This window comes from Mandrillus leucophaeus, unplaced genomic scaffold (genome assembly GCF_000951045.1).
Source record: "Mandrillus leucophaeus isolate KB7577 unplaced genomic scaffold, Mleu.le_1.0 Scaffold734, whole genome shotgun sequence".
Lineage (NCBI taxonomy): Eukaryota > Metazoa > Chordata > Mammalia > Primates > Cercopithecidae > Mandrillus > Mandrillus leucophaeus.
Window position 1 is genome coordinate 246,506 of NW_012107964.1, and position 20,646 is coordinate 267,151.

A 20,646-nucleotide genomic window follows, 5' to 3' on the forward strand; every position below is an offset into this window, starting at 1 on the left:
GTCACCCCATCACCTCCTCCCCACAGTCACCCCCATCACTTCCTCCCCACAGTCACCCCATCACCTCCTCCCCACAGTCACCCCATCACCTCCTCCCCACAGTCACCCTACCTCTCTCCTCCTCACAATGGACCCTCCCCTCCCTGGCTGTGCACTCCAGCCCACGTGCCATCTCCCCACTCCTTTCTGTGTTCCATTTCTGGGGCTCCTCCTGATTGCCTTCCTGCCTTCCTGGTGTTAACCCTGGAGAAGATCTATGATCTCACTTTTGTAATGATTTGGTTCTCCCCATATCCTCTGTCTCTGCCTACAACCCCACAGGGCTCAAGCAGCCCTCTCTTCTCTGCTGTCTTACTGCTCCTAAGACGGGTAACACGCAGCAGGTGTGAGGAATCCCTACTGAAGGAATGATTCAGGAACCCCATGCAGAAACAGGGAAGGCCATAGCGCAGACATGGGCACAGGGCAGGAATGCACATACCCACTCAGACATAGCCACCCATGCACGTGGCCAGAGGCAGTCATTACCCTTCACGGTGAGAGTGGCAGAGGTCCTCTCCTCCCCACACACACAGGAGTACTCCCCAGCATCTGCTACGGCCAGGCCACAGATCTGCAGCTCACACACAGCCCCATCCTGCCTCAGTCTGTGTCTGTCCCCATCTCTGAGGCTCTCACGGCCCTTCCTCCACTCCACGGGGGCCACCTTGCTCAGCTCACACCGCAGTGTGGCTGTGGCTCCTTCTGTGCTCTCTTGGTGTCTCAGTCTTCCTATGAAGTGGGCAGGCATGGCTGGGGAGGGATGGACAGACAGACATGCAGTAGATCAGACTCTGGGAAGCACAGGGGGACAGGCAATGGCGAGATGGAGGATAAGACAGACTCCCACAGGACAGGTCCCAGGGTGCCTCGAGGGTGGGAGTCTGGCTGCAAATGCCGGGTTCTCCTGGTTCCTTCAATAGCCCAGAAAGCTGGAAGGGATTCCGTGATGTGCTGGGAAGGGCATGGCACAGTTGGGGGAGACTGGAATTGGTGCAACTGACAGCAGCGGTAAAGAATTGGACACCGGCCACGACTCTGGACACAGGGTCTTACCCCTGATAGTGAGTGAGGCTGAGGTCCTTTCCTCTCCACACACACACGAGTACTCCCCAGCATCCACCATGGCCAGGCCATGAATCTGCAGCTCACACATGGCCCCGTCCTGCCTCAGGCAGTATCTGTCCCCATCTCTGATGGTCTCGGACCCCTTTCTCCACTCCACGGGGGCCGCCTTGCTCAGTTCACACCGCAGCGTGGCTGTGGCCCCTTCTGTGGCCTCCTTGTTTCTCAGTTTCCCGATGAACTGGGCAGGCAGGGCTGCAGGAAGGTCAGACACAGAGAACATCGTCTTTGCTCCCCTGCATTGGAGGAAGTGGCATCTTTGGGCCACATGGGCAGGGTGAACAGAGATGCTTACCAGTCACTGTGAGGGTGGCAGAAGTAGTCTGGTCCCCGAAGGAGCATGAGTACCGCCCGCTGTCCTGCGGCCGGAGGTTGCGGACCACCAGCTCCAACACAGCACCTTCCTGGCGTAGGCTGTATTTGTCACCTGGCCTCAGGACATTGTCTCCACAGCACCATTGCACGGGCGCAGCCACAGATGACAGCACACAGCGCAGTGTGGCAGCACCACCCTCCCGCACCTCCAGGTCCTTCAGGGCCTCCTGGAACCGCACTGGCCGGGCTGCAGACAGGCACAGGCTCAGCTTGCCCTCCCCCGACTGGTCCACTAGGGGTCCCCTATAGGTGGTGGAGGGCTGGGGACATCAGCTGCAGGGTCCCCTTTCTCCTTTGGGGCCTGTGGCAAGGACCTCGAGACTTCTGGAAAGGGGCAGCTCTGAGGGTGAGGGATAGAAAGGGTGAACCAAGCAGGAGAACAGAAGGGTGTCAGGGACCTGTGCCCCCAAATTCACAGTTGGAGGCCCTAGCCCAGACCTCAAAGCGTGGTAGTGATGAGGGAAGTAAGGTCAAATGAGGTCACGGTGGGCCCTAAGCCACTGTGGCTGGCGCCTCCTAAGATGGGAGGTCAGGGACACAGGCATGCACAGAGGGACAGCCCTTCAGGGACGCAGAGGAGACAGCTCTGCAGGGCGGCTCCTGCGGGTGGCAGAGGCCAGAGCGGAAGCCAAGCAGGGTGGATGAGGTGCCAGGGAGAGCCAGGAAGGACACGGGGAGCTGTGGGCACCCCATACAGGATGCGCAGGAGCCTGGGTCCTCCCACCTTGGGCTCCTTGTGGGCGCACATGCCCTGCCCTGAAGACGGTGCTGCCTGAGAAGAGAGCTGTAGGCACCTGGCCTGTGGCTAGGCTTTGGGGCTGCTGGGGCTCACCGTGCACCCTGACAATGGAGCTGCTGCAGGCGCCCCCAGTCTCACACTTGTAGCGTCCGCTGTCCTGCAGGGTGGCCCCAGTGATGAGCAACTGGGCTCGGTGGCCCTCGTGGCTCAGCTGATACCGGGCAGATCCCCGCAGGGTCTTCCCGTCCTTGGTCCAGCACACAGGGCTGTCGCAGGCACTGGTCTCGCACACCAGGGTCAAGTCCTCACCCTCTGTGATGGTGGCATCTGTGAGCTCCCGGGAGAAGACACTTGGCTTACCTGGGGGACAGAGAGAGAAGCAGGAGCATGTGGGATCCTGTCGTGCTGCTGCTGGAGGGGCCAACAGGGACAAACCCTGGGTCTCACTGCGGACCAGGCAACACCCTGGCTCAGCACCCACCAGTCACCCTCACGCTGGGGCCACGCAACAGGCTGTGGAGGGAACAGGGAAGGCTCTGTGCGGCTCCTGCCCCAGTGGGGATGCAGCCTAGCCAGCACACACCAAGAACAGTTCTGCAAACCATGCAGAAGCATTCATTCTGAAAGCCCAATTCAGCCTTCCGAGCCCCCACCCCACAGTCAGCCAAGGGTGCTTTCTCTGTGTGCCCAGGGATACTAGGCACATGGCTGAGCTGCCATCTGCCTCTCCACCTGTCTGCAGCTCTGAGCAACATGTGCAACGTGGGCATGTGACCCACCAGTGACCCGCAGGGCGGCTGAGGCCCTCTGGTCACCCGCCTCGAAGTAGATGGTGCCCGAGTCCTTGAGCGCCAGCTGCCGCAGGGTCAGCACGTGGTAGCCCCCAGGCTGGGCCTCGATCTCATTGAGCTCGTTGGCATGCAGGGGTGTCTTATCCAGGAACCAGTGCACAGGCTCGTAGTTGGCCGGGGAGATCCGGCAACGGAAGGTGGCCGAGGAGCCCTCCTGCACATCCACGTCCTCCAGGTCCTCGATGATGTGCACTCTCCGGCCTGCAAAGGCACAGCGTCCTGGGCAGGCTCAGCCAGCAGTGCTCCCCAGGACAGACACTCCCCAGGACAGAGCAAGGTGTCTGTGTTTTAACAAGTTTGCAGGGACAGAACTCCGAAAACAGTAAGTGGGTCAGAGTTTGAACGGTCTAGATACTTGTTTGAGGGCCACTCGGAGCCCCGAGTCCACCTCTCTGCACCTTGGAGGTCCTTCTGCAAGGCTTGCTGGGCGAGTCTGCAGCCTGCTGAGAACCCAGGAGAGCACACTTCTGCCCCCTATCCAAGCTGTGCTCCCAGGAGCGGTTGGCTCCCAAACCTGCATACACAGCTGTGTGTATCATTACAATTGTGCCATGAAATTAACTCTTGTAGTAACAGATGAAAGAGGAGTGTGAAAAAAAATGGCTATAGTTATGCTGAAATTGAAATCAAATGCTTGGAAGATAAGAAATGTGAATTCCTAGAAACGAGGTTTTTTGGCTGCTGAATTAGGGATGGTAAAAGATGAGCGTTTACGAATATGGAGACAGGTCCTGCATTCAGATTCCTTCTGCATGCATGAGTGTCCTGCAGGCATAGCTCCACCTCAAAGAAGGCAACCTCAACCCGGGCAATCCACATGGATGAAGAGCTCTCATCAGTGGATGGCACACAAGGAAATGGCTTGGGCCCCTGACCAGGCCAGCCAACATACTCATACGTTAAACTTTTATTTTATTTTATTTTTTTAGAGATGGAGTCTCACTCTGTCTCCCAGGCTGGAGTGCAGTGGCACGATCTTGGCTCACTGCAACCTCCGCCTCCCGGGTTCAAGCAACGCTCCTGCCTCAGCCTCCTGAGTAGCTGAGATTACAGGCACGTGCTACCATGCCTGGCTAATTTTTGTATTTTTAGTAGAGATGGGGTTTCACCATGTTGGCCAGGCTGGTCTAGAACTCCTGACCTCCTGATCCACCTGCCTCAGCCTCCCAAAGTGCTGGGATTACAGGCGTGAGCCACTGAGCCCGGCCATGTTAAACTTTTAAAGAGCATCTTTTGTTATCTTATGACTCTCACTCTTGATGGCTTTTAAAAAAAATTAACTACGGGTACCAACTTTATTAGATCATGGGGCTTTACTGTGTTAACAGAATGCTTTCACCAGGATCACCAAATCCATTGGAGAGGAAAAATCAGTGATGATTCCTGCTTTACATTACTTCTCATGATCACAACTGGGGCCTTTCAAATACTGAACCCTGTGAACGCCCTGTGGTCAGACCCCAGTAGGGACCCCCTGCAAACTCAGCTCTGGACACACCAGCCCGGGACTTCAGAGCCAAGTGAAGGCTGTGGTGAAGGGGCTGGGCCTCGCCTGCTCTGATCCCAATGTGCCTGATGACCTTGCCCTGGCCATGGACCCACTAAAGCTTCAGTTTTCTTATCTACAGAGTGGGGAGAATGACAGCTGTCACTTTGCCTGCCACTCAAATGTGGAGCCAAACAGTAAGATCAAACAGCCACCTGCTATGATCTGAATGTCCCCCTGGAAACTCATGTTGAAACTTAATCCCAATGTGGTAATATTAAGAGGTGGAGCCTTTAAGAGGGGATTGGGTCCAAGGTGGGAATGGATTAATTCATTCATGGATCAGTGGGTTAACAGGTTAATGTGTTAAAGTGCTTTAATGTGAGTGGTGGCTTTAAAAGAAGATGAAGAGAGGCCTGAGTTAGCACACTCAGTCCCCTCCCCATGAGATGCCCTGTGCCACCCCCTGGGGACTCGGCAGAGAGTCCCTGCCAGCAAGAGGGCCCTCACCAGATGTGGCCCCTTGACCTTGAGCCTCCAGAGCTGTAAGAAGTAACTTTATTTCATTTATAAATTACCCAGTTTCAGGTATTCTGTTGTAAACAAGAAAAAGACTAAAATGCCACTGTAACTCTCAATGACAACCCTAATGACCATCAGTTCTTCCCTGGGAGCACCTGAGGCTGCCTGGCACAGCTGAGTCAGGCTGTCCCTCTGGGATAAGGGTGACACGTTGTATGTACAGATACACACTGAGCTCATGCATGGGGGCCAGGCACACAGGGCATGTGGGAGAAATACACAGTGACCAAATCAACACACAAGTAAGGGAGCACCAGCAGCTCATTCACAGCCATGCTGGGGAGCCTCAGTGACCACCCAGCATGGTGCATCCCTCTACCCTTATCATAAGAAACTGAGGCTGGGCCTCTCCACCTCCAAGTCTCCAGTGCCGTTCAAAGCCTAGACCTGAGCACACTTGGGCACCTCACCTTGCACGAGGAGCTGGGCCTGGGACTGGGCCTGGCCGATGTCGCAGGTATAGATGTCGCTGTCTGCCTTCTCCAGGGCACTGATGGTGAGCTGCAGGGCCAGGCCGTCCTGGCTGGGCTGGTGCTTCCTTGAGGCCCGTAGCTCCAAGAGGCCCTTGCGCCAGGTCACTGTGGCCGCGGGGCGCTCCGTCTTGCACGTGAATACAGCTGTGCCTTTCTCCTCCACCTGCAGGTTGGTCAGCTCCTCTGTGAAGCAGTTTGCTTTTTCTGGGGCAGGGAGACGGAGGCAGAATAGGTGGGGCATTAGGCCTGCACAGACCCCAGGCCAGCCCTGTTATCTTCCAGGCCTGGCTGGGGAAGCTCTGGGACCTGGGTGAGCCCTTTCACCTGGGACAGAGGAGCTCAGGCTCCAGGGGTGGCCCTGTGCCCCGCTGGGGTAGAGACGCCACTCCAGGGCCACGCGTGGGGCTCCTGCAGCATTTACCTTCCACACAGAGGCTGGCTGTGCTCTTGGAAGCCTCCACCTCACACGTGTACTCGCCCACGTCCTTGAGCGAGGCCCCGCGGATGACCAACACAGCCATCGTGCCCTCACAGACCACATCGTACTTCTGGCTCTTGCGGATGGCCTTCCCATCCTTCAGCCAGCGCACAGGTGTGCCCGCCCGTGACAGCTCACAGCGCAGCTCCACGTCCTCCCCTGGCGCCACCCGCTGGTCTTCCAGGGGCTTCATGATGGCTGCCGGCCTCTCTGAAGAGAGCAGAGACAGCTGCCCTTGAAGCACAGCCAGGGCCACGGAGCCAGCCACAGATGACTGCAGTCACGGCCCCAGCCACCATCCTGGCTACAGCCATAGCTCTACGCACAGACCCAGCCAAAACCCTACCACCTTCACCATGACCAGGATTGGGGCAAGGACAAGCGTTTGAGAACACTGATTCTCTGGTGACCAAGACAACAGAACCTGCAACCCCCAAACTCTGGGACCTCGGCCCTCAGGAGCTTCAGAGTCCTGGAATGTTAGTGTCCCCACTGTCACCAGGGTGGGACTCAGGAGGCAGGAAGATCAACAACTACAGAATTTTATCCTCTGGCATCTTTCAGGCCCACGCTGGCATCCCCTGAGCGTGCCCCGCCAAACTGCACCAAGTGTGCTCGTCAGGGGCGCGAACTCGGGCGCTGGCGGTGATGTCAGCAGAGCAGGTGGCTGGGCCCTCAGGCCAGTGCTGCCAGACTGGCCCTGTGAGCCACAGCTCTGGGAGCTACCAAGTGCTCAGGGCACTCAGAACACAGATTGGAAAAGAATCCAGGCCTGTATCAGAGCTCAGAGAAGAATGCAACCCCACTTCCACATGAGAACTGCCCCCAGCATCCAGCAGGTGCCTCAGGCCCTGTGGTTCCTAGAAGGGGTGCTCTGCAGCAGCTGGGGGAAGCAGGCCCCAAAAGCACCTCCACCGGCTTCTGCAGCCAGTGGGGCCCAGCTCCTGGACTCCTGGGGACAGGCCCAGGGTCCCCACTCCTCAGCCCAGGTGATAAGCCCCCGTCCCGCAGGCCCTGCCCACCTTTGACAATGAGTGAGGCCTTGGAGGTGAGGCTCCGCACAGAGAAGACCACCTCCCCAGCATCGCTCGGCGCAGCCTCCCGGACCACTAGGATGTATTTTCGGCCCTGACGTGTGGCCTGGAAGCGGCTGGAGCTGCCCACCGTCTTCCCACCGACTGTCCACATGGCTGGGTCGCTGGCAATCTCATGGGACAGGACGCACTCAAAGCTGCAGCTCTCCCCCTCCAGCACCTCCACTGTCTTCAGCCTCTTGGTGATGCCCACGTGCAGATCTGCGGGCCATCGGAGACTGTCAGGCCAGGCAAGAGGACAGCACTGCCCTGGGCCAGACATAGGAAGGGCCAGACCCTGGGAGGGATCAGAGCCCAAGGGACCAGACCCTGGGAGGGATCAGAGCCCACAGGGACCAGACCCCAGGAGGAGCTGGATCCCTTAGAGGGACCAGACCCCACAGGGACCAAACCCTGGAGGTGTCAGACCCTGGGAGAGGCCAGGCCCTGTGGGGGCAGGGTGCCACGTTGCACCAGCCAATGAGTAGACACCCCTCTGCTGGAGCTGGCTGTCCCCTGGTATTTGCATAACCAACAACTCTGAGCTCCAATCAGGGTAGCAGGAAGAGGGAGGACCCATGGTCATCACAGGGAGGAGAGGAGGCACAGGACCCCATAGTCCCAGCTCCAGGACAAACTCGCGACGCCTCCTGCCCCTTCCCCATCTCGTTACAAGACTGTCAAGGACCAGCAAACAGGCTGGTTATGCCGCCTGTCACCCACACCAGGATGCCACTGGGACTGTGCATACACACACAGGGTGCCAGGTAGCCACCCTGCAGTTGAGGGAACTGCCCCTGAAAAACAGGACAGACTCCAGGGCATGCACACCCCCAGTGCTGCAGGGCTGGATTCAGGGATGGCTCTACCCTGTCAGCCCAGTGGCCCTGGGGCCTTGCTGGGGCCCCATGAAGGACAGAGACATGGCCTACTCACAGCCCCTGCCTGGCATCTCGGCTTCTCCCTGGCCATCCCCATTGGTGTCCACACTGGCCTGGTGGCTTCTGTGCAGACACATCCCTTGGTACAGGGCAACATCCCCGGGCTACGTCGGGAAGACCAGGCAGGGACAGCACAGCCTCCAACCCTGGCTCCGGGACCCATCGTCCCCAGGTCCACCTGCCTGCACCCAGGCCTCACAGGACCATGTCAAGTCATGGCTCCTCCAGAAGGCTCCCCTGACCTCCCCGGCTCAGCAGAGCAGCCCTTCAATCTCAGAGAATGACGTGGGCCACCCAGGTAGTGGCCAGCCCCACATCCATGCCCATCCAGCACACCTCCCTTCCCCGAGCTCCACCATGCCCACAGCCACACACCGTGCACGCTGACCCGGGCCTGGGTCTCCTCGGAGCCCACGTGGCAGGTGTACAGGCCGGCGTCCTCGGGGCTCAGGTCATGCACCACGAGCCCCCGCGTGCCCACCGTGTGCAGGAAGTCATACTTGTCGCTGGGGCCCAGCTGCACGCCATCTTTGCGCCACACCACATGGGCCTCGGGGTCAGAGACCTCACACTGCAGGGCCAGGGTGCCATGCTCCTCTGCGGACAGGTCATCCAGCCCCTTCAAGAACACCACTGGCTTCACTGCAGGAGGGGTAGGAGGGTGAGGGGAGCCCAGCACCTGTCCCATCCCTAGTGGGGAGCCCCGAAGACTGGTGGGATGGCTCACCTCGGACCTCCAGGTGGGCAGAGGTTGACACCTTGGGGGAGGAGGCGCATACTGTGCCTGCATCAGCACGCCGGACGCTCTTCAGTACCAGTGTGTGGCACCGGCCCCTGTGCGAGATCTCATGGAAGCTGTCGTTGTACAGGGGCATCCCGTTGAGCGACCACTCGACCTCCTCGTCCTCATGGGACAGCTCACAGGAGAAGCTGGCCCGGCCCTCCTCCATGGCCTCTGCATCCTGCAGCGGCCCTGTCACTGTCACCTCCCGCGCTGCAAGGGACACACCAGGCCTCAGTGCCCACATCACCAGGCAACCCCTCCCCAAAACCCTCTCAGTAGCCCCGTGTCCCTCATGCCCCACCTTCCACAGTGACCTCAGTACTGCTGTAGGCGCTGCCCGCCTGGCACCGGTAGACACCAGCATCGGCAGGCATGAGCCGGAGGATACGCAGCTCGGCCATCTGACCCTCCAGGCTCATCTTAAACTTCTCAGAGGCAGACAGGGGTGTGTCATCCTTGTACCACTGCACAGCCTTGGGGGCTGGCCGGAAGTCGCAGGACAGGACCACTGACTGCAGCTCACGCCCTGTCTTGGGCTCCAACGGCCGTGTGAGGACTACGGGGATGTCTGCAGGGAGTGGAGACAGGCTGGGCCACGGGGCCACAGGAACCAATCACCCTGTCCTGCCTGCCAAGCCCTGAGCCTGCTCACCTATGGCCCTGAACTATGTCCTCCCCTGGCCCTGAGCCGTGTCCACTGTTCCTTGAACTGTGCCTTCCCCTGGCCCTGAGCCGTGTCCACTGTTCCTTGAACTGTGCCTTCCCCTGGCCCTGAGCTGTATCCTCTGTGGTCCTGAACTGTGTCCTCCCCTGGCCATGAGTGATACCCATCTGTGGCCCTGAACTGTGTCCCATCACTGCACTGAGCCTTCTCCTCCCATGACCCTGCCCGGTACCCACCCACAGCCTTGTCCTTTTATGTCTTTGCCTCGCGTCCACCCACCGGGGCGGGAGTGCTCACCTGAGACCACCAGGCGGGCAGAGGAGCGAGACTTGCCGATGGTGAAGTGCACGGGCCCGGTCATAGTGGAGCAGGTCCGCCGCAGCATCAGCCGGTGCACCGTGCCCTCCTGCTCCAGGCCCACGTTCCCCCCAGCCTGCAACACTGTCTTCCCCAGGAGCCACTTAGGTGGCCGCACTGAGGGGATGGAGATCTCACACTCAAACCAGGCAGGAGCAGGCTCCATCACCGTCACGTCCTGCAGACCCCGCACAATGGTGATGGATTGCTCTGTTGGGGAGGAGCAGTTGCTGGCGGATCCCATGGATAGGACAAGTTGCCCCTCTGGCAGGGTTCCTTCCTGGGAACAAGCCCCTGCCCCACTAGATGCATGTTAGCATCCTCCTGAGCTACCCAGACCCAGCATCTCCAGGAGTGTAGGGCAAACCATGGACCTAGGAGACTCCCCCCAACAAAAGCAACCTGCAGAGCTGCCCTCCCTGCCTGCACCTTCCACAAAGAACTGTGCACTAGTCTTGACATCGCCGGCGTCGCAGGTGTAGGTGTCCTCGTCTTCTGCCTGGACGTCACTGATGATCAGCTTGCGGTAGAGGCCATCACTGACCAGCTCGTACTTGGGCCCGGGCCGCAGCTCCTGACTGCCCTTGAACCACCGCACCTGGGCGCTGGCCCGGGACACCTGACACTCCAATACACCGCGGTGCTTCTCCATGGCAATCTTGTCCCGCAGAGGGCGCACGAGGGTCACTGGCAGCTCTGTGAGCATAGTTGGGGCACGGGGTGGATCAGAGACGGTGCTCCAGGCTCCCAGGCCCAGGCTCCGACAAGGCACTGGGTGTTTTGGGCAACCAAGGGCCCAGACCCCACTAGGCCCCAACAGCCCATGTCTGCCCGCCAGGGGACAGCAGGTGTTTAGGCTGAGTATCCCCCTTGGAGCTGTGCTACGACCTGCTCCACAGAGCAGACCACCAGCAAGGGGAGTGTGCCCGCCTCTGCCTACCCTGCCCTCCCATATCCCACACTCCCACTTCCACCACCCAGGTCCTGCCCGCTGTCCTGGCCCACCAAGAGCAGGGTAGGCTCTGCCCCATGTAGCCCCACCCCCTGCAGTCCTCTCCCCAAGCCCCCACTTCGGAACCATAACCACATACCCTAGCCCAGTCCCAGGAACTCATGTCCCCTCCCCGCACACCTCTGACTTAGCCCTACTGGCCCGTCCCCACTCCACCTGTCTGCAGAGCCTCCCTCCCTGCTGCCCCAGCACCACTCTCCCTGATCCCCTGATCCTCCTCCTCACTGCCACCAGGTAGAACTCCCCGCCCCCGACAACCCTCCCCCTCCCCCCCGCCCCACAGGGCCTCATGCCTGGCCTCTGCAGCACATGCTGCAGCCAGAGGGAGGATTCATCAGGATCTCGGTTTTAAGGAAGGGAGAAGCCCCTCATGGCCGTTTCTCTGGCCTCTATCTTCCTGCCAAGGAGGTGACAACCCCTTCCCTTCTCGTGAGTCCCTGCTGTCCTGGTCCTGAGAACGGGCTTGGGGTGTCCGGGCCTGTGCTGAGCCAGCTGGCCACACATGCACACTGTCCAGCCTCGCCCTCCCCTCAGCCCCCACCTCACCCTTCACTCGGAGCTGGGCTCGAGATTCTGCATTTTCAGCTACAAATTTGATCTCTCCTGCATCTTCCGCCAGGACCCTCCGGTAGATGAGAGTGTATGTCCTTCCTAGGGAAAAAGGCGGCTCAGTATGGGCGGGGACAGAGGAGGACCTGGGGGTTGGGCCGTGCCCACCATAGCCACTGGTCCTCGCACCTTCCTGGCGGATGCGCACGTTGTCACTGGGCCGCAGTTTGCTGCCCTCCCGGAACCACTGGCCAGGCACTTCGTCGTGGGAGACCTCACAGGAGAAGGTGGCACCGTCCTTCTCCATCACTTCCACATCCTCCAGGGACCTCACGATCTGGATGTTGCGGCCTGGGGTGGCAAAGGAGGCCCTGCCACACCTGGACGCACAGAGCCACCCCCAGCACCCCCCACCCAGTGCCCCAGCGTGCCAAGGGGTGTGAAGGTGAAAGCAGAGTGGCCAAGCCCCTAGCTGGGGGACATGGAAGACAGGAGGAGGTGCCCACACCTGCCATGCCCCACGTGCCCCACACAGCCCTCACCTTGCACCTTCACAGAGGCAGAGCTCTGGGCGTCATGGGCATCACACACATACATGCCCTGATCCGCGAACTCGCACCGGTAAATGGTGAGGCTCCTGCAGGTGCCCTGGGCCGCAATGCCCACTGTCTTGCCTGCCCGCAGCTCCACACCGTCCTGTGGAGCGCAGAAGCCCGGTCAGGCATACAGGTGGTTCAGCCCTGGGGTTCCACTTGGGCCTGCCCCCATGAGAGGAGGGAAGGAGGCAACAGAGTGGGGTCAGGGGGAGGCACCTTTAGCCAGCGCACATCCACATTAGGACGAGACAGCTCACACTCCAGGGTAACCTTCTCCTTCTCGGTGGTCACCACATCCTGCAGCGGGCGGCTGAAGTTCACAGGCAGCTCTGGGGAGGAGGAAGTAGGAGGTGGGAGGAGAAAAAGGGCTTGGAGGAGCCTTCAGGGTGGGGACAGGACGAGGGTGGGGCAGTGCCCAAGCTGGACAGAGTTATATGGAGCTGGCTCATCCAGGTCCCTAAAGTCCCCACCGACCTCCCCGGGATTCCCTCGGGACAGGTAGGCATGACCTGTGCTGAGCCCTGCCGGTCCCCCCAACGCACCGGTGACCACGAGCAGTGCCGACGTGTGCACTCCTTCGGCCTTGAAAACCATAAGGCCACTGTCCTCTGGCCTCAGCCCAGAGAGCGTGAGGGTGTGTGTGGGGCCCCGCACAGCCAGGTGGCACGTGGGCCCCTGCTGGAGCCGGAGACCGTCGCGAGTCCAGCTGCCCTCCACGTCCGCATGCGACAGCTGCACCTCCATGGTAGCCGTGCCCTGCTCCTGTGCCTCCACTGCCTGCAGGCCCCTGATGAGCCGTACCTGGCGCACTGCGGTGCACACGCGGGGTCACGGGTCAGCCGCTGCTCTGAGACCACCGCCTTAGAACCCTGGGGTACAGCCAGCTTCCCCAGGAGCTCAGGGAGGGCTGGGGAAGCCTCCCAACGCCCACCCCCAGCGCTAGCCCCTCCGGCGGGAGACCTGCCCCTCCCCCAGCCCTATGTCCCATCCAGGGGACTCGCCCCTCCCCTCAGTGTCCCGCCTGGCTCCTCCCTCCTCCCCTCGGTGCTCCGCATCCCTCCTCCCTCTCCCCTCAGTGCCCCACCTCCTTCCTCTCTCTTCCTCTCAGTGCCCCTCCTCCCTCCTTCCCTTAGTACCCTGCCTACGTCCTCACTCCTCCTCAATTCTCCGTCTCCCTCCTCCCTCCTCCCTCCTCCTCAGTGCGCTGCCTCCCTCCTCACTCCTCCTCAGTGCCCGGCCCTTCCCGCCCGCGACTCACTCTCCACGGTGAGTTTGGCCTGTGTCTTGTCATCCGGAGTCTCGCAGCCAAAGAAGCCACGGTCGGCAAAACCTACGTTGTGCAGAACCAGACGGTGGCGGGTGCCCTCGGCGTGGATCTCCACGTTCTTTCCCGGCACCAGGGCCACCGCATTCCGTGTCCACCTCAGCTCCGGCCACGGCCGTGTCAGCTCCACCTCCAGGGTCACCGAGCTCCGCTCCTCCACCGTCTGCGGCTCCAGCTTCTTTTTGAACAGCACGGGCGCCTCTGGGGTCGCAGGAGAGGGGAGGTCATGGCAGTCCTTGCCCTCCTCCACGGGCAAGCCAAGGTACAGAGGGCCCGCCCAGCACCGGCGCCTGCCCTGAGCTGCGCCCAGGCAGAGCTGCCCGCAGGGCGCCCGGTGATCCCAATCCAAACGGCGGCACGGCCCTGGCCACACGTGGGCGAGGAAACACTTTAAGCGAGGAAACCGGGAAGCTTCCTTAAGCCCCGCTTCTACCTCCAGCTCCCCTGTTCTGAACAAGACGCCAGGCCCTCGTGCCTCAAAATCCTAGGCGTAATCCCCACTAGTAGCACTGGCGGAAACTGCAGAGGCGGGAAGACAGAGCTCCCCCAGGCCCAACGGGGGTTTAGCAAAGCCCAGGAGTCCTGCACAGGTTGAGGAAGAGGCGCTGGCGGGCCTCTGCCTTAGGCCACCCGTGAACTCCGCAGAAGGTGAATCTACTGCATCACTCCCTTACTCCAGAACCTGCCATGACTCCCACTTCCCTTCAGGGAAAGTTCTGGCTTCTGGCTTCAGCAGCATGGGAAGCCCATGTCACTGCCTGCACTGGTGCTAACCCCACTCTCTCTTTCCTGCCATCCATCAGGCTAAGTATGCACCCACCTACTCCAGAAAGCCTCCCTGGATTGCCTCAACCTCCACCCATTCCCCACCAGGTGCACCTGCAGGATTGCATCTTCTCTATACCAAGAGAAGGCACCTGATCCATCCAGCCTACCCGAATCTCCTCTCTGCAGTCCACACACCCTGTGTCTCCTGAGATCAGCCAGATCAGCCATAACAGGACAGCAGTTCCAGGTGCCCACTCAGAACCAGCCCACAGGGGAGGTGCCTGTGCAAGGAGCCCCGGCCAGCCAGGCAAGTCCTGCTGCCCCCTACACTCACCTCGGACCCTCAGGACAGCAGAGGATGAGACGCCCTCAGCCTCCACAGTGATCTGGCCCGCGTCCTCCAGCACCAGGCTGGAGATAGTCAGGCTGTGACTGGTGCCACTCTGTGATATGGCAAACTTCTCGCTGGGCTGCAGCAGGGCACCGTCCCGGAACCACACGACTGCCGCATCACTGGGGGACACCACACACTGGAAGGTGGCCTCGCAGCCCTCCTCCGCGACCACGGTGCTCAGCCCGGACATAAACTTCACCACTCGGGGTACTGCAGACAGGAGCACTGCTTAAGAGGCGGGCGCGCGGGACCGGCAGAGCCCCCACACTGCAGGAGTGCCAAAGGCCACCTCCTCCAGGAAGCTGCCCTGGATAGGGACACCCGACCCCTTACATACCACTAACAGTGAGCTGCGCACTGGTGTGGTCATCACGGCTCTCGCATACGTACTCCCCCGCGTCCTCCGCACGCAGCTCCAACACAGTGAGCAGACGCACAGGCCCCTCGGCCACCATCTGGAAGCGCTTGCCCGCCTGAAGCTGCGTGCTGCCACAGCGCCACACCACCTCTGCACACGCTGAGCTCAGCTCACAGGCCAGTGTTACCGTGCCGCCCAGCTCACCGCACACAGGCTTCAGCGGCTGGCAGAACTTGGCGGCCACCTCTGTGGGCACGAAGGGGACATCAGCCAGGTTCCTAACAGACCAGACTTGAGCCCCAGCTTTGCCCCTGCCCAGCTCTGGGAGAGAGGGGTCTGGAGGAGTCCCCGCCTCGTGCCCAGCTCACCTTCCACCTGCACTGGGAAGTCCTGCCCCTCTGCGCCCACACGGCAGCTGTAGACGGCACTGTCCAGCACCTGAGCGCCATGCACGGTCAGGGTGTGGGTGTCCCCCTGGCTGGCTGTCTCGTGCCGCTTGCTGCGGCGAATCTCCACACCATCCTTAAGCCAGGTCACTGTGGCCACAGAGGGTGTGGCCAGCGTGGCAGTCAGGACGATGTCTTCATGCTCCTTGACCACCAGAGGCTCACTGCGGCAGGGTCTCTCTGAAATTTGGGGCTCCGGCCCTGGGTAGAGGTGAGTTGGCATGAGAGGGGGACCCCGGCATCCCTGGACCGGCCCCGCTCCCCTTCAGGGCCACCCTAATGCCACCTGGCACCCCGATACCCATTGCTCTTCAAGGATGGCCCAGTGCCGTCCTGAGCACCATCAACCACCATCCAGAATCCCAGGAGCCATACAGTGTGGCCATCAGCTCCAGGTGAAGCGGATTTGCCACCCCAAAGCACTGACCTGCCACGTGCAGGTGGAAGGAGAGCCACTGGCCCCCCGCCTCACAGCTGTACTCCCCAGCATCTGCCTGGCCCGCCTGCTGCACCACTAGCCTCCGTGTGCAGCCCTCGGCCTCCACGTGCACTTTCGAGCTGGAGCTCAGCTTCTTCCCATCCTTGTACCACGTCACCTCCATCTGGCCCTGGGCCACCACACAGCTCAGTGTGGCACTGGCCCCCGCCTCCGCATGCACCACCCTGCATGCCGGCTGCTCCTTGGCAAACACCACCTTGGGCTCTGGGGATGGACAAGGAGGGATGTAGGGTTAGAGGCTCCAGAGCAGACGCAGCCCATGTGTTAGCCCAGCAACAGCCAGGTGGGGCTGTCCATCATTGAGCAGTGCACTGTGACGCACAGAGCTCCCCCCGGCACTACCAGAGCCGAAGGTCTAAGAGTGCATGTTGGCAGCATCACCATCATGTCTCTTGGGAACAGGATGCGGTCCCTTCCCTGCCCTGGTCTTCCAGGGCCCTGGGGCCCTCACCTGTTGCCAGCCCTCCCCACCACATGGGGCCACAGGCAGCAGGACATGAAGGGTCAGGAAGGATGGACCAGCAACCTGGGCTGGCCCAGAGGCAGCAGAGTGTCGGGCAGGGCCACCGGAAAGAGGATGCCAAGCTAAGTGTGGTTTGTTGTCCCTGGCTCAGAGACAGGGTGAAAGGGGTCGGATGTCAGAAAGACAGGTGGACACATGGTGATGACCAAGGGGCCCAGCACAGGCTTGCAGAGATCTAGGGCCCAGAGCACAGAGACAAGCCCCCCCACCACCCAGGACACGCTCTCCAGTCACTGCAGGGCCCTCCCATAGCCCAGCACCCACAGAGGAGTCAGCAGATCACATTAGACCAACCCAGACCCCAGATCCCCACCCCAAGGACATCACACCACTGTCCCCACCACCCAGACAGAGGTCATCACATCTGACTACACCTGGACCCCAGACCCCCAAGGACATCACGCTATTGTCCCTACCACCCAGACAGGGGTCCTCACATGAGACCAGACCCCAGACCCCCACCCCAAGGACATCATGCTACTGTCCCTACCACCCCCAGCTCAGCCACTGCAGGGCACACACCATGGTCAACTCAGTCCATGGGCCTGCTCTGGTCTCATGACATAAGGACACTGGCCTGAGAGCCGCTGGGGAGAGCTGGGGACACAGATTCTAAGGCCTACAGAGAGGGAAGGTGCCAGGGCCCACGGCACCTTGGGCCACCCAAACGTGCCCTTGTAGTTTCACACCCGACACTCAGGATCACCTCTATTTCACCTAACCCTGGCACCCACCAGCCACATGTAGGTGGAAGGAGAGCCGCTGGCCCCCAGCCTCGCAGCTGTACTCCCCGGCATCCGCCTGGCCTGCCTCCTGCACCACCAGCCTCCGTGTGCAGCCCACGGCCTCCATGCGCACTTTTGAGCTAGAGCTCAGCTTCTTCCTGTCCTTGTACCACATCACCTCCGTCTGGGCTTGGGCCACCTCGCAGCTCAGCATGGTGCTGGTCCCCGCCTCAGCCTGCACCTCCCTGTGTGCCGGCTGCTCCTTGGCAAACACCACCTTGGGCTCTGGGGATGGACAAGGAAGGACACATGAAGTCAAAGATACAGCCTAGGTCAGGAAGACCACCCTAGGGTAGGAGGGCCCAGATGAGGAAGTAGGAGAAACAGAACCTTCCCCAGGCTCTGCACTGGCTGTGTGACCGGGAGAAGCCCTGCCACCTCCCCACACAAGAATCACAGTTTGTCTATCCACTGTGCACGGCGCTATAGGCTATCACAGGTGGGGCAGCTATGACAAACCCTCCATGCATGAGCACCTCCAGGGCAGGGACTGGGGTGCCTGCACACGTGGCTCTTCTTCAAGCATGTATGGAGCTTTAAATCCACTTGTCATTTTTGAACCTCGCATCCACCAAAACCACATTTGTTTGGATTTTGACTGAGACTGAATAACTTTCATTCTTCCATACTTTTATCCACTTTAGATCTTTACTGTCTCTCAAGTGTTACACAGCTTCCCCCCCGCAGAGCCTCTGGACATCTTTTATTAGACTGGAATCATAAACATGATGCCTTTGAGGCATCTGTCAATCTTTCACGTTTTCGTTTTCCAACTGCTTGCTGCTAGTCTACATGTATGGAAGTTTCTTCACATAGATCTTGCAAGGGTTGATCTTTCTCAACTCTCTAATAATTTATCTTCTGGGTAAACCATATCTTCTGTCAGTTCACCTTTTTCCAACTTTTACACCTTTTGTTTTACTTTCCTCCTAACTGTGTGTCCAATGTTGGATGGAAGTGCTGACCACTGGCTTCCTCATGCTGTCCCTGGCTCAGAGGCAAAGCTTACAAAGTCTCCCTTTGTGATTTTTATGTAATACCCTGGGTCAAATTAAGAAAAAAAAAACTTTTATTTATACTTTGTTAAGAATTTAATGGCACGATGGATGCTAAATTTTGCCAGACATTTCTTCTGAATGTATGAGGTTAAATTTTTATCAAATATGGTACTTTATTCTGAGTTTAAGATAATTACATTGTTTTAAAATTTCAATCACATAATATCATGGTTTTCTAATGTTTTAACATGAAAGCATCCCTCATTCCTAGACTATGAATTTCATCATAGTGTATGATCATCTTGATGTATTGCTGAATTCAGTTTACTAATACTTTGTTTAAAAAATTGGCCATGATACCCGTAATTGTTTGATCTACAATATGCAAACTTCCTATTTTCTGGCCAGATTTTAGTCACGGCATTAAGCTATCTGCATATAATGAGTTAGAGGGTATATCTTCCTTTTTCCATTCTCCAGAAGAATTTCCATGAACATGGAAGAATTTCTGGCCAGAATGTTTGGAAGCATTTCTCAGTAGGGCCACATGGTTTAGATATTGTTTGATGGGAAGATTTTTTGCTACCGGTTCTAGTTTTTACTAGGTTGTAGTAACTGCAGATAACTTCGGTAACAGTAGATAACTGCATATAGGTTATCTATTTCTTAAGTCTGTTTTTGGTTTCTAGAAATTATATAATTTAACACTTTTCAAATTTACTTGCAGTGAGTATTTTTGGTATCTACACATCTGTAAGCCATTTTAGACATACATAACACCAACTGTTATGTGGCAGCACTCAGGGCTCAGGGTTGGAGTTTGAAGTTAAACTCTCCTAACAAACAACAGGAAAGTAAAGATCATTCTCAGACTTCCTATGAATCAGCCAGAGAGGACAGGCACAGGACTTGTCAAGGAAACAGGATGATGTAAATATGGCTTCCCCAGTCAGCAGCTGCTACCACCGTAACTTAATTCTACCGGTGTGTGACTGTGCCATAAGCTACTTATTCCTATCACTTTTAAATCTATCCAAAGGGGAATTCGGACACAGAACATTTTAACAGAATGCAAAAGGAAATTGAGATTGGCTTCCGAAACGGAACTCCAGTGTCATGTGTGCACCTGCCAATGCTCTGCTCTTTACTCGTTTTGCACACACTAACGCTGTGGATCTGGGTTTTAATGAAGACTCAGACAGGGCTTCTACATCCACGGGGAAGGACAGAAGTGCGTCCCAGAACACTAAAAGCTTTGGGAACCCAGTGTTCAGTGTTGATATAATTCCAAATAAGACTGTGTGACTGGAATTTCCCTACACCCTGGCTGAACGAATTCAAATCTCTTTGCACAGGGAGAGCCCTCACGTGGGGCCAGATGAGGCCGTGCAGGGACTGCAGGAGCATCCCCGAGGGAGGGATGTCTGGCCTACCACCATCTCATGCATTAGATAGGACCAGAGTCCTGGACACCTCGGGACATCAGTGGTTTGGAGAAGGTACTGGGAAAATGTGACCCAGCATGTCTGCACGGAAACACCACCCAACATGGACAAGGAGGGCCGTGACCCTTCTGTTCACTCCCTTCCCACTAGGCTGCCCAGCTCCACCACAGGCACAAAAGTAGGAGATGAGAGGATGGGAGAAGTTGAGGGATGGAGTCTAATGGAAAGCCCACTGAGTCAGCAGTGGTTCTACTCCAGTCACAGCAGCAGCTCCAAACAGGGCTCACTCAGCATCCCCAAAGTACTGACCTGTCACATGTAGGCGGAAGGAGAGCCGCTGACCCCCAGCCTCGCAGCTGTATTCCCCAGCCTCTGTCTGGCCCACTTGCTGCACCACCAGCCTCCGTGTGCAGCCCACGGCCTCCACGCGCACTTTCGAGCTGGAGCTCAGCTTCTTCCTGTCCTTGTACCATGTCACCTCCGTCTGGGCCTGGGCCACCTCGCAGCTCAGCGTGGCACTGGCCCCCACCTCAGCCTGCAGCTCCCTGTGCGCCGGCTGCTCCTTGGCAAACACCACCTTGGGCTCTGGGGATGGACAAGGAGGGACACACAAGGTCAAAGATACTGCCCAGGTCAGGAAGACCACCCTAGGGTAGGAGGGCCCGGATAAGGAAGTAGGAGAAACAGAACCTTCCCAAGCTCTGCACTGGCCATGTGGCCGGGAGAAATCCCACCGCCTCCCAGCACAAGAATCACAGTTTCTCCATCCACTGTGCACGCTGCCATGGGCTGTCCCAAGCGGGGCAGCAGTGACAGACTCCGTGCACGAGCTCCTCCAGCGCAGGGACTGGGGTCCTGATGCCTGCACAGCTCCCTTCACGGATATACCAGCGTCTCCCCCATGGGACTGCAGGGCGTGTCCTCACCACAGGGCCCCAGAATACTGAGTTTCCTAGTCCTGCCACTGTCAGGAGGGTCAGCG

General features: G+C 58.7%; 1 protein-coding gene across 1 annotated transcript in view; it reads right to left on the minus strand.

Annotated features, from left to right (window-relative positions):
- Positions 1–20,646, minus strand: part of OBSCN (obscurin, cytoskeletal calmodulin and titin-interacting RhoGEF) — a 164,854-nt gene that overhangs the window by 85,852 nt on the left and 58,356 nt on the right. The window contains 25 exon segments of the mRNA XM_011965740.1: positions 529–792; positions 1,096–1,359; positions 1,460–1,726; positions 2,372–2,638; positions 3,058–3,330; positions 5,608–5,874; positions 6,092–6,358; positions 7,171–7,443; positions 8,538–8,804; positions 8,890–9,156; positions 9,248–9,514; positions 9,908–10,177; positions 10,397–10,663; positions 11,526–11,630; positions 11,718–11,879; positions 12,071–12,224; positions 12,341–12,453; positions 12,667–12,933; positions 13,383–13,649; positions 14,551–14,820; positions 14,948–15,214; positions 15,337–15,615; positions 15,842–16,117; positions 17,171–17,446; positions 19,974–20,249. Of these exon segments, the coding sequence (XP_011821130.1) occupies positions 529–792; positions 1,096–1,359; positions 1,460–1,726; positions 2,372–2,638; positions 3,058–3,330; positions 5,608–5,874; positions 6,092–6,358; positions 7,171–7,443; positions 8,538–8,804; positions 8,890–9,156; positions 9,248–9,514; positions 9,908–10,177; positions 10,397–10,663; positions 11,526–11,630; positions 11,718–11,879; positions 12,071–12,224; positions 12,341–12,453; positions 12,667–12,933; positions 13,383–13,649; positions 14,551–14,820; positions 14,948–15,214; positions 15,337–15,615; positions 15,842–16,117; positions 17,171–17,446; positions 19,974–20,249 (6,192 nt within the window).